The sequence below is a fragment of the Athene noctua genome, chromosome 14, assembly GCF_965140245.1.
Source record: "Athene noctua chromosome 14, bAthNoc1.hap1.1, whole genome shotgun sequence".
NCBI lineage: Eukaryota > Metazoa > Chordata > Aves > Strigiformes > Strigidae > Athene > Athene noctua.
The window spans coordinates 6346259-6361301 of NC_134050.1; the positions used below are offsets into that span (position 1 = coordinate 6346259).

Sequence of the window (15043 nt, forward strand, 5' to 3'; positions counted from 1 at the left end):
ACAAAATGGAACAAAAGAAAGTTTTCATAATGAAGTGAATCCCATATTCCCATCATCCCTTTAATAGCCTTGCTTTTTTCCTTTATTTTTAAATCTCATCACAAATCGTGAAGTTTATTCCCACAGTGGTCCCATGGAACAGGTAAGTAATTATAAATGCCTGTTATGGGTGAGGAAATAGTAACAAACAGATGAAAAGCAGCATTACAGTTAGGACTCCTCTATTCCTATTCTCTTGTCTGAACTGCTCGATCTCTGAGGTATAATAATCCCTGAGTGGGGATATGTATAATTCCCTGCATGAGGAAGTCAGATGACTCTCAAGGTACAGAAAAGCTTTTTAGATTCATTGCTGTCGTTTTATTCCAGCAATAATGTAATTTTCTTTGCCAATATGCTTTTGAATATCAGGGAAAAGAGAGTTGAACAGCGTAAATAAAATTAATTACACAGCAGATTTTTGAACCAAAGATATCTCATGTTATGAGTTTCAAGTAGAGATTTACCCAGCACTGAAAATTCTGCTCTAATTAAATTAAAGTCCCTTCAGGAGTGGGATTAATGATGCCATAGGCAAAGAAATTAAAATATAAAATACAGTAAAATATTGATAATCTTTGGTCATTACTTTAAAATGTTTTCACATTGGAATTTCTCTACTTGTTTTGCTATTAAAACTGATATATTTAAATGCAGTGAAAATACGTGGGGTTTTTTGTTTAAGTCATCGACTCTTTCCAACATAACAGTAATTTTGTTTATCTTAAATTTTAACATATCTCCTCCTCCGAAATGCTTCCTGCCTAGCATAAACCCTTGAAAATTTTTGAAGCTAAGTCAAGCCTAGACAGAGTATTTTTTACACATCTGATATAATCTAACATACTATCGAAAAACAGTCAAAGAATCATAAGCACATGGACATGAGTTTTACTCATAGGTATGCAAATGCAACAAGGAACTCCCAATAGCATCCATGACAAGGTTTACTGATATTTCTGCAACTTTTTTTTTTTTTTTTTTTTTTTTTTATTATAGTTGATAACATCAGTCTAGGAGAGAATAAGCTATTTGTGTCTAGGAGGGCAATGGAATCATGAACAAAAAGAGAAAAAATTCTCTAAATGGTAATGTTTTGAGGCATTTTTTTGGACAGACTCTCTTAAGAAAATGGCAAGTCAATCTGAATTCATCCTATAGCGCCTTAAATCGGGACACAATAAAAATTACCTCTCTCTGCAGAGAACACTGAAAATAAACACACTCACATGCAAATTAAATATCAAGAAATTTTATAAATATCCTTTCAGTAGAAATGACATTAGCTTGGAGTTAATTAAAAAGTAAGATACTGACAAGGGGGAAGAAAATTCATTAATTTTTTGCACTTGAGAAATTCTGACAGTCCCTTGCCTGTAACAAAGTTGATCTATGAACAGGTGTGAACAGGAAAACGAAACATGTTATTAAGAAAACTACTTGGAGAGGAGATGGCTGCCTCCCTCCTGAAAGCTTCTAGAGAGACGGTGGTACTGCCAAGGATTTTATAGTACTTTGGGGGGGCTTTAGTCATGTTTAAGCTACTGAAGTGAGCCTCTGAGATGGTGCAATTAAAGTGACTGATGGTGGGGACTATTTATCAAATTTTTCCCACTATACACAATAGCAAATAACAGTTGGATTAATATTACATTATAAGGAATAATCAGGGTGGTACTGATAAAAAAAAATAAAAATCTGTTGATAAAGCACCTACTCTTCCTTTTATGAAAATAATTAAATAATAGGTGTTTTCTAGATAAAGACTAAGTGAGATGACAAAGAATAGGTATTTTAAATAAAATTTTAATATTTCAGAAGCTTGTAAGTGTGGTCCTGGGAGAACCTGTATTTAATATATTTACTAGTGAGACAGATTTAAAAAAATGTTTTCAGCTTAGTCACGTTTAGAAAAAATTGAGGGTTTCAGAGTCTTATAAGTGAGCAGCTTGAGGACAAAAGATGTTACAGATCAAAAAGGAACAGCATTCCAGGTTGTGTAATGAGGACAGAAATAATGTTAATGAAATACAAGATCATTTGCAAATCCATAATTTATTCTAACTGTACGTACTTAAAAAAATTCAAGTAACCTATTTCACCAAGACAATATATAGGGGATAGGAATCAAAAAAATTCATTGACATTAACATAAATATAGGTCAGCCATTTAAGACATATACAGAAGATTTAAAAAAAAATAAAAGGTTGCCCGTTGCCTTAGGAAAATAAAAGCTAATGTTAAAAACAATGCTTTGTAAGTGACTAATCTTTCATAGGGTTTTCATAGACCAGATAACAAAGGCCATCTTGGTAGGAAAACAGCAGTGAAGATTTATGTCTGTAGTATTTCATTCAGTTGTTTTCTTTTCAGTAACACACCATATGGATCACTGTTGGAGAAAGTAGAATGGGACGTTTTTCTAAAGAAAGCAACTCCTATGTCTTTATGTTGTTAAAGCGCAAAGCATTCGTTATTGATTCCTTGTCCTAGTGAAACCTTGAATATCCTTAAGAAATAAATTACAGATCAAACAGCAGCGATAACTTTCAATATGCCATCAGTCAACAGCGGTTCAATAGCTAGAATTATAACCAGTCACTGTGGATGAGCTCTACGCACCCTCCGGCTCTTGGCTTTAAGTCAGTTCAGTCCCTAAAGTTGAGACAGATGGGTATAGCAGGATCACCTGATATAAATCTAAACTGGGCTTAACACAACCTAAACTGAATCCCATACCTATACCCCCTCATGCATATATACAAACACATGCATATATATTTATACACACAGGCCTCTGTGTATTATTTGGTTCTATATACATATACACACACAGGTATGTGTATATTTATATGCAGGTATATGTATATACAAACACATAAATATACAAACACACTCACCCCCCTTTCCCTCAGCTAAAGACCACCTCAAATAATATAAATATAAATTTATATAGATAAAAAATATATATTTTAATATATATTTATATAAAATATATAAATATTATATATTTTTAATATATATAAAACTTTTCAGAGCCATAAGTGACACGCAGACAAAAAAAGCCAAATATAACTTTTTTTCTTTTTCTAGTTTCCTCTATACCAAGTGGCGGAAAGATTGTTTTGTTTGCTTTTCTGTGCAAGTGTCTGTCAGATTCTCTCCTGTGAGAGGTAGACTAATTACAAAAATACAGAACGATAGCTTGTCATGGTGGAAAGTGGAAAGCAAAAAGCAAACATGGAAGCAAAAAGCAAAAATAATTGCTTTTGGAAAATAAAGGGGTTGAAATGTTGTCAGTGTAGTTTTTCTGCTTTACGAAAATGAGATTTTAGAAGTGCCTGTTGGAAGAGATACTGGGGTTTTGGCAAGCTTTGAATCAAGATTTCAGCAGATCATGGAGACGAGAGCAAATTCATACCTGTGTGCTTCTCCCACAGGAGCAGGTATGCCAGCTGCCCTGCTTGAGATGGGAGGGTCACGAAGGGGAGAGGAAGGGCAAGGTGCCAACTCAGAAAGCCTCTACGCAGGAGAGTTACATTTCCAGCTCACGCACAAACCCTCGAACACCATGGAATAGAGCAGAGCACACCCTTAGCCCTCCTAAGTCGCCTCAGTCCTTGCACCACCAAGGAGGAGGAACCCTGGGACAAAGTGATGCCCCCCTCAGCGTACGCTTGTACAGAGATACATACACCTGGGCAAAAAGCAGAGTTCCCCGTTTCCGTCAGAGAAGATCAGTTGTTGTTCTTCCAGAAAATTAGTATTTTTTAAGAAAGATTATTACTGGGAAAGTTAATAAAATGCCAAGACTATAAGAAAGGACTAAAACCATGCAAGTAGAAACAATGTTCAGAAAGTAAAATAAAACTAAGTCAGTAAGTCCCAGGAAAAAAAAGGTCTCAAGTCAGTCTGGTTAGTTTAATGCAACTCCACTGACTCCTCTTGCACCATCATACCAAAACAGGTTGTAATTTAAAATCTTGTCAGCAGTACTTCAAGGATGTTCTGGTGTTCATGCCAGGTGTAACACGACATTTCACATTACGGACTGTTTCCCCCCGCTGTCGTGCAGAAAGCTGTATGGAGAGGAGTGGGAAGATTGCACAGCAGGTGAGAGTTTTGTCTGCACATCATCTCTACTGGTCACACGTAAGTTTTACGTCTGTGCTGGCTTCATGGGAGGGCAGGGAGCAGGCACTACTGCTCCGTCACCATCCGAGCAAGTCCCAGGGAACTCGGCAGGCAACGCAGTCTCATCTCTCAACCTCAGTGCAATGATTTAAAGTTTGGAATGGATATGAAACCGTTTCTTGCCTGTCCCTCTTAGCGCTTCCAGAGAAGTTCAGTCAGGCTCTTAAGCTACATAGCAAAAAATTTTAAAAAACCAGACAAATTTCTAATATCCAGGGGAAAATGAAGGCACCTCATAAATGACTGCCCCTTGTCCCGTAGCTAATGTCTTTTCAGAGATTCAGAAGAGTAGTATGTGGCTCTAGGGTCAACATAATAATACAACATAATAACGTTGGTTATTTTCTTGTTTGTGCCTGAAGTGACAAGCGGATAAAGAAGGCAGATCAAGTGGCAGGTGGATAATGAATGCAGATGAAATGGCAGAGTACATGGTGGAGGCGGACAAGACTAAATACCTGGGAAGCTATAAAGGGAGGAATAGATCATTCTACATGCATGCTTTGGTCTAGCTGAAAAATAGTGATGAGCAAAATGCTGCAACATTAACAGGATTGCAAATTACTGTTAGCATGGTGAAAAGATATCTTTTAATACAAGATCATGATAGAAATACTTCAGTATACTCATTTAATGAAAACAACAGCAAAAAAAAGCTAACAATAATCTAAAATTCTAACTTCATTACCAAAGTCTATTCCCTGGCACTTCAGGCACAAACAAAACAGGCAGTTCATCCGTAACTACATTCTGTGCTTTCTTCTGCCTTCCTTGAAGGAGACTGAAGGTGGCAGTTTCAAAGGGAATGGGATGGCAGACTCGCTCTCAGCCCCATTCAGAAGCACAATCCCATGTTTCTTACATCAACACACTACTGCCATTCCAAATACGCCAAACCCCACGTGGCGTACAGGCACTTCACACACAATGCAAGCTAAATACATTTAACACTAAATTCTCAATTCTCCAATTTCTCATTATACTTCAAACTGATGTTTTGGAGGTTCAGTTAATATTTGCTCTATTCATGGGCCACAAACATTACTTACCTCACCAGGTTGGAAGCAGCAGTCGGACCATTTCATTGTTTTCCTCACCCAGCTAAGCTTAACATTTATTAAAGCTTTAACTGCAACTGCCACATTTATAGGTTCATCAGAGATGAAGAGGGATTCTGCTATTGATGTTTACTTCCATTCCTAAAGCCTCTCAATCACATACATTGTGTCTTAGTTTCATCAGCATGTGCCCACACAAGCAACCTCCTTTTTCTAAATTCAGGAAGAAAATCTTCAATACTTACAATCACAGCCAGTATTTATCCAAGTATATGGTTATTAAGCAAATGATGACTAGTCCTTGAAGCAGTTTTATGACTCAGAGCAGCGAAACAAGACAGAAAGACGCATTTCTTTGAAGCTTAGAGTCCTACCTCCTCTTTTATCCCCCTCTTCCCTAACATTTCCTTATTTTAATAAAAATTGTAATAATTTAATGTGTTTAACCTAACCATTAGTGATAGATCCCAGAATTTCACCCATGAAAGAATTAATCTTATAGAATAAACTCTAAATTTTATGTGTGGAAACATTCTTTACCTTGCCATTAAGTTGTTCTGACTGGTATTTACAGTATGTTTGCCATATATTTTGTAATTACGGGCATCTTTGTAAGATAAACATTATATTCATGAAATTACATATGTTGTGTTTTTATCATAAAACATCAAGAGGGATCTAATGTTTGAACTTTAAAAGCTCTAACACACACCAGTCAGAATTCCAAGCAGTGAAAGCTAAACCTTTCCCAAGGAAAAGGCATCAGGAAAAAGAAATGCTGGAAAATTTTATTTAAATATTTGACAGTTGGGCAAGCCATTTCACTGTTTTCACTCTTATTACCTCCTGCCAAATTGCACAGCTTTTTCTTAACATCTCCTTTAAATTTAGGTTGGCCAATATTCAAAATTTTTATGGCTAAGCACAACAGGAGTCGTCTTGTGATTTTCCTCTACACGGCAGAGAAACAGACCAAATTTAGCAATGTTGAATGCTTGTTATTTGCTTTACACAAACTTTAAGAAACACATTAATGACCTATTTGCATTTGTAAAATAAAATTTTCATACAAGTGCATTTTGCTTTAAGCAATATATTTTGTATATATAAGAGGAAAAAAATATTGAGAACACTAAGTGAGAAATTTAACAAGGTAGAAAAATTGAGGTGGCCATAGATCTTGCAATACTGTGCCGCCTTTACCAATTTAGTGTGCAGTTTGATTAACAAAGTATTTTTGCATGGAATTCTGGTTATAAAATATGCAGCTTGATCAGTATAGTATGCAAAATTTCAGAAGTTACGGTATTCAGTTCACCTAGTGAATTATACAGCAGAGCTGGGGAGGTTCATAGGTGGATATATAAATTATAAAGGTGGCTCACCCAAGTGTGCATCTTCATTTAAAAAGAATTTTCAAAAAGCCAGTTAAAATTCAGCTGTTAAACTATGCAATTTGACCCACAAGCTGCTGAACAATGTAACTAGAAACGTATTCCACTGCACCAAGGCAGCAAATAAGAACTGGCTTTACTGCTCAACTAATCATCCAATATATCACAAGTGGACAGGAAATCAAGAAGTTTAAATAAGTGATATTATATTCAGCTAGCTTCTACAGTTCAAAAATAGTTCTGCCACTGCTAGATTTAGTAGACCAAACATTGCAGCTTCAGCATTCCTTTGCATCACTACAAACCTTCTTTTGGCTTCAGTGGGCACTAAAGCAGATATGCAGGACATTTGTAGAGTGTGATGGAGGAGAGAGTACTGAGCTAGTTCCAAAGAAATTAAACCAGGTACCGCGAGAAAAGGATGGCACGGTCAAGTCAACTGACAAGCTAGGTATCTTAGTCGTCATTAGCCAAGTCAAGTCCACAGTTTATTCAAGGACATGTTTTATCAGATTCACTCATTAATTTATTAGAGATCTGTGTTTCAATCTCCTTTCAGCCCCACTATTTAGACGAAAGATATGGAGCAAGATGTAGTGAAGAATGTTTCCATAAGACACCTCTGCAGATTTTCATATCCTCCTCCTATTTTAGAGCACAGTACTGAGTGGATGGTTAAACTAAGATGATGCAACTTCTTGAGACTTTCACAGTCCTCACTTAGGGAACAGAATTACTGAATTCACTTTAAGAATTTTATTACATTGAAATTTTGTTCTAATGGTTTCTTTTTTTATCTCATTACTCCCTTGGGAAAGCAATGGGAGAGTACAATGTGATCAAACCTCAGCAGTTGAAACTTATAGGGAAAAAAAGAGGCAAAATGTTGTGGTTGCTTAGAAACATGTACAAGTTTGGCTCCGATACTCAAGTGTCCTTTGTCACTGAATGATTAATGAACATGCAGTGTTTGTTTACTGCAGGAAATTAAGGCAGTAAATAAAAGCACTATCACTTTTATTTATCAGAAAAGACTCTAGAAGGACAAAGAGCAACTAATCTAAGATGAGAACAGAAAACAAAGAATCACTTTATAAATTGTTTGATGTTTTAGCACTACCGAATGGGTGGTTTTAAATGACACGCTACACACGTAAGAATTATTTGATATGAAAAAGGGAGAAGGTACATTCTGGTACAGAATCCAAAAAAGCTCCCATAAAACTTTTGGGAAGAGGGAAATGGGAAATGATATAGAGTAAGGAGCTCTGTAGAACTCTGGTTCTGCACAGAGACTTTCAGGAGCCAGTCACAGGGAAAAGTCCTCCGGACAAGACTAAGGAAAAATAGCATTGACTACATTCCTCTAATAAAATAATAATAATCATCATCATCATCATAATGATCATCATCTAAATAATAGAATCTTTTAGAAGAAAACTGAAGTTAAGATTTTTTTGGTCTTTGATAAATTTCAGATTATTTGAACTAATCAAGATGTTGTATTGCAGGATAGTCTGTCTACTACTGGTTACTACAGACCCCATGTCAAATTTCATGACAGGGAAGGTATCAGCTGTATCTAGTTTCAAAATCAGCTAATAGAATTTGGCCTGCCTGTATACAATTTGGAAACAAATCTTCATTTGTATTAATTTCAATGTAAACTACAGTAATCATTATAAACATTCATAAAACAATAATGAAGAAATTGCAGTAGGATTACAAATTTAAGACAGAGAGAGGGAAGCTTAGTCATACAGACTAGAAAACATTGGTTGAGATCAGTAACTATCTCCTTTTATTTTTTGCCTTAACAACTGAAACATTGCATGTTCTATTCTAGTCACTATTTACTACAGTAATTCTTCCACAACATAAATCATATTTTGTTTATCAGAGAGACAATCACAGGAACTTTACAAAGTGTCGATGAAATATTAAGTTTCCAAGCACCATTTTAGTTTTAAGCATATTCATTAAGGTCCTGGTCTTTTATCATACCCTCAACCTTCATTTATTTTTCTTACACAAATGGCACAGGAGAACCTGTCATCCAGCCTATACTTCCCTCACTGGGAGTTTAGCAGCTGCAAAAACTTCTGATAAAAACACACACAACCAAATGATAAAATTGTGAGAAAAACTCTAAAGTATTCCCAAGTCTGAAATTTTCTCGATGTGATATTGTTCACAGGTACAAATCACAGCTTTGTACTATTGAAGTAATATGACCCTCTAGGAAAATAAACTAATTCTAGTTCTTTGAGGATTTAAGGCAGTATCTCTAAAGTCATATGAGGGTTAATTGTGGAAAGCGAGATTTTTAGTTCATTTCTCAAATTAATTAATTTGAATTCTTCCTTGTCTCAAAAAAAAAAAAGTATTTGTTAACATAAGACAAAAAAAGGTAGTAATAAAAGTTGGGAAGAGGTTGCTAACCCATTGTCATCATCTGCACTGTAATTGTGTCCCATGCAGTCCGTGTTCAGATGGACAGTGAGTGTAGGAGGAAGAAAAAAGGTTTCAACTTGAACAACCAGGAAAACTACTTTATTCAACCCACAGGATAGCATGTGGTCAAGGTAGGTCCTTAGATTTGTAAAATAGTGGAACAATTGTGAAAAATATATTATAATGCCTTAGTTCTCTTTGAAAAATTTACTGCCTTTCTTTAATCGACCCTTGGCTTTACAAGAAAACTTTGCCATTATTGTCATAATTAAGTTTGTGTGGTATTCAAAGTGAAATCAGGGGATTCTGACAAACTGGGATGTTTTATTCTCTCATGACAGGCTCCAACTGAGACTTTTTTGAAAATTCAAGTGCAGAATCCTGGGAGGGAGGATGGATTTCTCAAAAAAACTTCCTAGGTTGGTGTGGGGATGGCAACATAGAAATGGAGAAAATTCTCAGAGAAAATAATTACTTAATGTCCATCTGGTAAGAAAACCCAGTACTTTGAGTGCAGCCACAACTTGAAAATAAGTATTTCTCTAAAATATTATGTGTATTGTGTATTACCTGAGCTACATTTGTACATCACCTTTCTTTTTGAGGACAGAACCAGAGGCCATGCTGGTGCACTATGCAGGTTGCTGCACCCCAGTACAGCTCCCAGCTGGGTACTGCCCTGCAGCTACCAGCACAAAGAACTCACTCCTGGAATTCTCTTGGAATCATACCAGTCAGTTGGATTTGTATTAACAAAAAACAAACCCACCAATTTTTATTTCCAATTGAACTTGGAAATAAATAATAAAAAAACCCAACACCTTAAAAGTCCCACTTAATGTAAAGAGAACCTGTCTTCCTCTATCTGTAAGTTTTTAATTACACTGGAGATTCTGCTTCTAATTGGCATAAATACCACACTGTATATGACTTGGCTGCTTGGTGTAGGGGTGGTTGTCCTAATAATCTGTTTTGTAACTTGGCTCTCAAAGCCATTCCTTCAACAGACACTGCAAGCAGAGCACACTGGAATTTCACAGACACCTTTCTGTGTATTAGTGGGAATCCTAGACCGGGGGTTCTTTTAAATGTGAACAGAATGCCACCATGTAAACTCCATAATATACACGATTTCCAGTTGGAAAATGGATTTCTAGCAGCAACATCTTCAAAAGCAAGATAACACTGATAAAACTATTGCCAGCTTCATTTTCCAGTAAGGAACATTATCTCGCAAGGTACGGTGAATTTCAATAGCCCTATGCTATGCTTTCCCTAATTTTACTACTTTTTTCCTCCATACAGGAGGTTTTGTCAAATACAGATTTAACAAACCTTAAAGATTTAAAATTTAAAGGAAATGTGAGTCCCATAGAATACAGAATTGGTATTAAAATATGATAATTGAGAGATTAAATGATATAAAACTTCATCCTATTACTCAAATTTAGAGATACGGGCTAATTTCTTTTTCTTTGAATTACAGTGCTACTTAGACAAAGGCAGGGAACAAGGTTAGATTTTAATTTCATTTCAATTATGAAAAATAGTTTGACTCCTCAAGTCTTCTAACTTCAGTCGGAGTCTTTTGCTTTCTCAGACAAATTTTTCATACCAAGCAGCATACTGTGCTGACTAAAGGCATATTCTAGTTCTGTCAGGATTTAAGGTGCTATCTCTAAAGTCATCATAGGAGGGTTAATTGTGGAAAGAGGCATTTTCAGTTCATTTTACAAATTAATTAATACGAATTCTTCCTTGTCTCTAAAAAAATATGTATTTGTTAATATATGACCAAAAAAAAAAAAAAATAATAGAAGGTGGGAAGAGGTTGCTAGCCTGTTGTTATCATCTACACTGTTATTGTGTCCCATGCAGTCCATGGTCAGACGGACAGTGCATGTAGGAGAAAGAAAAAAAGTTTCAACTTGAACAACCAGGAAAACAAAATACTAGCTGTTAGAAGCACAAAAAGACACCACCACACTTTAATCAAAATAACTAACTCCTTGATTTTATGGAAAAGTACATCTTTTAGGTGTCTTCCATCGCATTACTTGATACAGAAATTAAATATTCTCTTGACTTGTGAATTGCTTTAACACTGCTTTTTGCTCCCTGCTTTAATGTATTCACTTCTGTAAAAAAAAGAGTTGCGTGAACCTCTTTCTACAAATATTCAGCCTCAATAAATTCAGCCTCTACCTAAAGTAACCTGTATTCCATTGAACTTTCCGTAACTTTGCCAGGGGGTTGCCAATCTCCAGTCATAATCTAAATGGAGTTCACTTCAACTTCAGAGTTTTATATCTTATTCTTTTTTCTCCTCCTTTGATTTTTATTAGTAAGAAACGAAGTTTCCTTCATCTTTAGACATTAAGAAAGGTGCACAACAGCAAATTAGACTCTTCTCCCGGATACACAATTTTTCCTTCTCTCTGCCCTACTCTAGAGATTGAGTCAGAGGGGAAGTTACTTGTAATTGATAATGAATAAAACTGGTTGTAATGAATGGATAATATATTCAGATCTTTCCAATTTGTTGGATACTGCATTATCTGAGATTTGTTTTCCAAACTTTTCTTCATATTGCTACACACTGCTGTGCTCGCTAACAGGAAGGCACCCGGTTACCTCCCCAGGAGTCTATCTGGAGGCAGGTAATGTGGCCAGCAGTTCATTCAAAAGCAGTTGTGAGAGACTTTTTCCTGCTGGAGTCTGTTTCACCTGCAAATTCATCAAGGTAGCACTATAGTTTTTGGACTACTGAGCAGACAATACACTCTCTCAACAAATTTTGTCTCTCTTTCTGTTTTTTTTTTTTTTTTTTCTGTTTTATTTGTACCATAATAATTGCAGCCCTTAATAGAAGCATTTGGGATTTCTGGTAACAGCTCCCACCATGCTGTTTGAATGAGTTTTGCCTCAGTAACAGCAGCAGATTCAGCTTTCTGTCAGACATGTCATCAGAAAAACACAGCTTGCAGCTTTCCTACGCTGGCAGTGGACAAAATTATATACTTTCAACTTTAACGCTGTCACCTCTTACATCTCCTGGAAGGTTTTGTTTTATCAAATGAAGCATCTGTGACAACTGTGCCTGATTATTAGGGGAAACAATATGTAAACAAGGTTCTGCATCTCACTGTAATGCAGCAGCTCTTCAGGCTGGAACAAACCCATTCTTGAGACAGTTAAACATCAAATCACATCTTTTCCTCTGCTGCTTTTCCTGTAACAGCTCTGTAAGTTCTATTCAGTAGTCTTTACAAGAAACCCAGAGCGTATACCTGCATAGACTGACAGTGAAGAGCATTTGCTCCTCAGCACTTTAGTGTAGAATATAGCGGGCTTATAAAATACATGTACCAGCTTGTCTAGGAAAAGTAAATCACAAGAATAATCGTCTAAGGCATTAATGTTTCAATACAATCTAGATTAGACCCTGGTTTCTAGGTGAGCTGGCTTTCTTACATCTTGAGAATTGCACTCCTGGATGCTCTGGTTTTCTTCCTTGCCTGAGGCCACGTGAAGATTCTCTTTCTCTGCTGAGGCATTTTGCTGGACATAGGAAATAAAAAAAGAAAATAAAATAAGCCATTAATATAGATAGAATTTCAAATAAGTCACATTTGAAAAAACAGGATAACAACATAAAACCAAGAGATCAGATATTGCAAACTGTTAACTAATGTAGTCTTCATTTTCAGAAAATTTTATAAAGGGAGGGTTTGAATATACATTCTCATTAAAGCACTTGCTTGTAAAGAATTACTTCCATATAACTAATCAAGACTTTCTATCTGAAAACTGATGACATCAAGGTGTTACTAAAATCATAATGGAAGTACAGGTTAAATTACATTTTCTTTTGTGCAAACATTTGGATGGGGTGGGGTGAAGAAGGGAAAAAAAAAAAAAAAAGCATTTTCAGAACTCTTATTTCTCTGGCTCTTGTGAATTCTGTGAAAGATTCAGACACTGAGTTGAAGCTGTTTATGAACTGCTTTAGCTTACTTCAGCTGTCCACAGCCTCCCAGATGGGACTTCACATCATGGTGAGCTTGGCAAAACATGTTCCATTTTGTGCCTCTCAGTTCCTTCTGCACACTCAAACCAGACTGCTATATGGGGGAGCTGCTCTACAACCCAGGCTATCAGTTTATATAAGCAGTGAATTGTCTTCCACTGAAACACTGTCTGTTTTAGACTGTTTTTCTGTATTTCCTGTAACTTTTAAAGATTCCAAGAGCCACACACAGGAAGAATAGGCAATGCTTTTTTTTACACAAGCTTGCACTATATTTACACCTCAGTATTTTTTTAATTTACCTTGACAGCTTCACAAGGAATTATTTCAAAACGAAATGATCCATAAAATCTGGAAAATATACTGCTAAATTAACTGGATACCCTGACATATGTATCACTGCTTGTGCATCACAACAGCCTACTCTCCTGAGACATAAAGTAACTAGAACAACTGGATGAATCATAATTCGCTGATAGTCATAAGATGATTGCTATGACCACTATCTTGTTATTCTTAGTTCTGCAGCATTATTTGTTCAAAAAGCATTCATATTCCAGCATCTAATTCAAAGACCACTGAAATTCATGGAATGAATTTAAACTGTGCAAGATATACCTCTGCTGAAAAACAAACAAAACCTGAAGCCCAAACACACCCCCCAACGCAAAAGGAAATGCAGTCTTATTCTGATACAATATCATTCCTGAAAATAATAAAAATTTAAAATAGAATTGATGAGCCTCTCTTTTTGTCTTAAGTTTCAGATCATAAAGAGTCTGTAACTATCCTTAGGGAGCTGGTTTCCATCAAATTGTCTGCAAGCATCTAGAAACTCTTCAGAGGAATGGGGACGGGGAACAAATCAAACTAATTTCTCTGCAATGAAAAGTTAGAACTTCAGACACCAGTTCTGAAAGCTTGAACCATCCTTTCCTCAGGACACTTAACACTGCACTGAATTACTAATGAATACAAGGTTTTCAAAAATGATCAACAGGAAAAGAAAATAAAAATTGCAGGTTACTGTTGGCAATATAGTCTCTGTTTCACAGCTCTTCAGTGAGGAATTATTAGTTTTATAGAGCAGTTGACTAGTGGAAAAAGTGATGAGGAGGTGAACAAACTGAAAAGATCAATATAAGTTACCTTTTTGCCATTTCATAGCTGTATTCAGTGATTTGCCTCTTTGGACTGAAAGAATTATTACAGTTCTGAAAATCTAAATTTCTTCCCATAGAATAAGAGAGGCACACGTACAGTGAATGATAGATACTACACACATTCACCTTATTTGACTACTTGAACCATTAAATCCACATGGGATGCCAGGAAAACAAGCCAGCTTTAAGGCTTCTTAATTCAGGAGAATAAACGTCTGTGCATAGTGTCTCTACTTTCAGAATTCGATTCCTGGTCAAGATTTGACCTTAGCAAATTATACATGCAGCATACATATCCGATTTCTCAGCATGTTGTACTCATTTCTACAGAACAAGGGGAGGTTTAGGATATTTAGGTGAGGCTATCATCATTAAAGGACTTGCCCAGTGCCATATTTTCAAATGTTTACAGCATTTCCTACCTCTAAGAAAGCAGAAAACAGTAAAATTGTCAATTCTCATCCTCTTTAATATTGAAAATAGTCAAGTACAATATTGTATCCTAGAAGTCTTTTTATTCTTTTTTCTTCCAAACCACAATATAAGATTTTTCAAGGTGTTTCAATTTTGGTAAGATTGCTGTAACCGGTAGGATCAGATTATATAACAGCCTTTAAAACTGACTTGCCACAGCTTCACTGCTCAGACACCCGCCAAGCCAGGGAGCAGTGACAGGTCTGCTTCATTCCCTGGCTGCTTTCTAATCGATA

The 15043-nt window shown here is 36.0% G+C and overlaps 1 protein-coding gene across 1 annotated transcript in view; it reads right to left on the minus strand.

Annotated features, from left to right (window-relative positions):
* The window catches only part of LUZP2 (leucine zipper protein 2), a 202989-nt gene that overhangs the window by 1493 nt on the left and 186453 nt on the right, over nucleotides 1-15043 (minus strand). The window contains exon 10 of the mRNA XM_074918195.1: nucleotides 12615-12701. Coding sequence (XP_074774296.1) covers nucleotides 12615-12701 — 87 coding nt within the window. The remainder of the gene's footprint in view (nucleotides 1-12614; nucleotides 12702-15043) is intronic.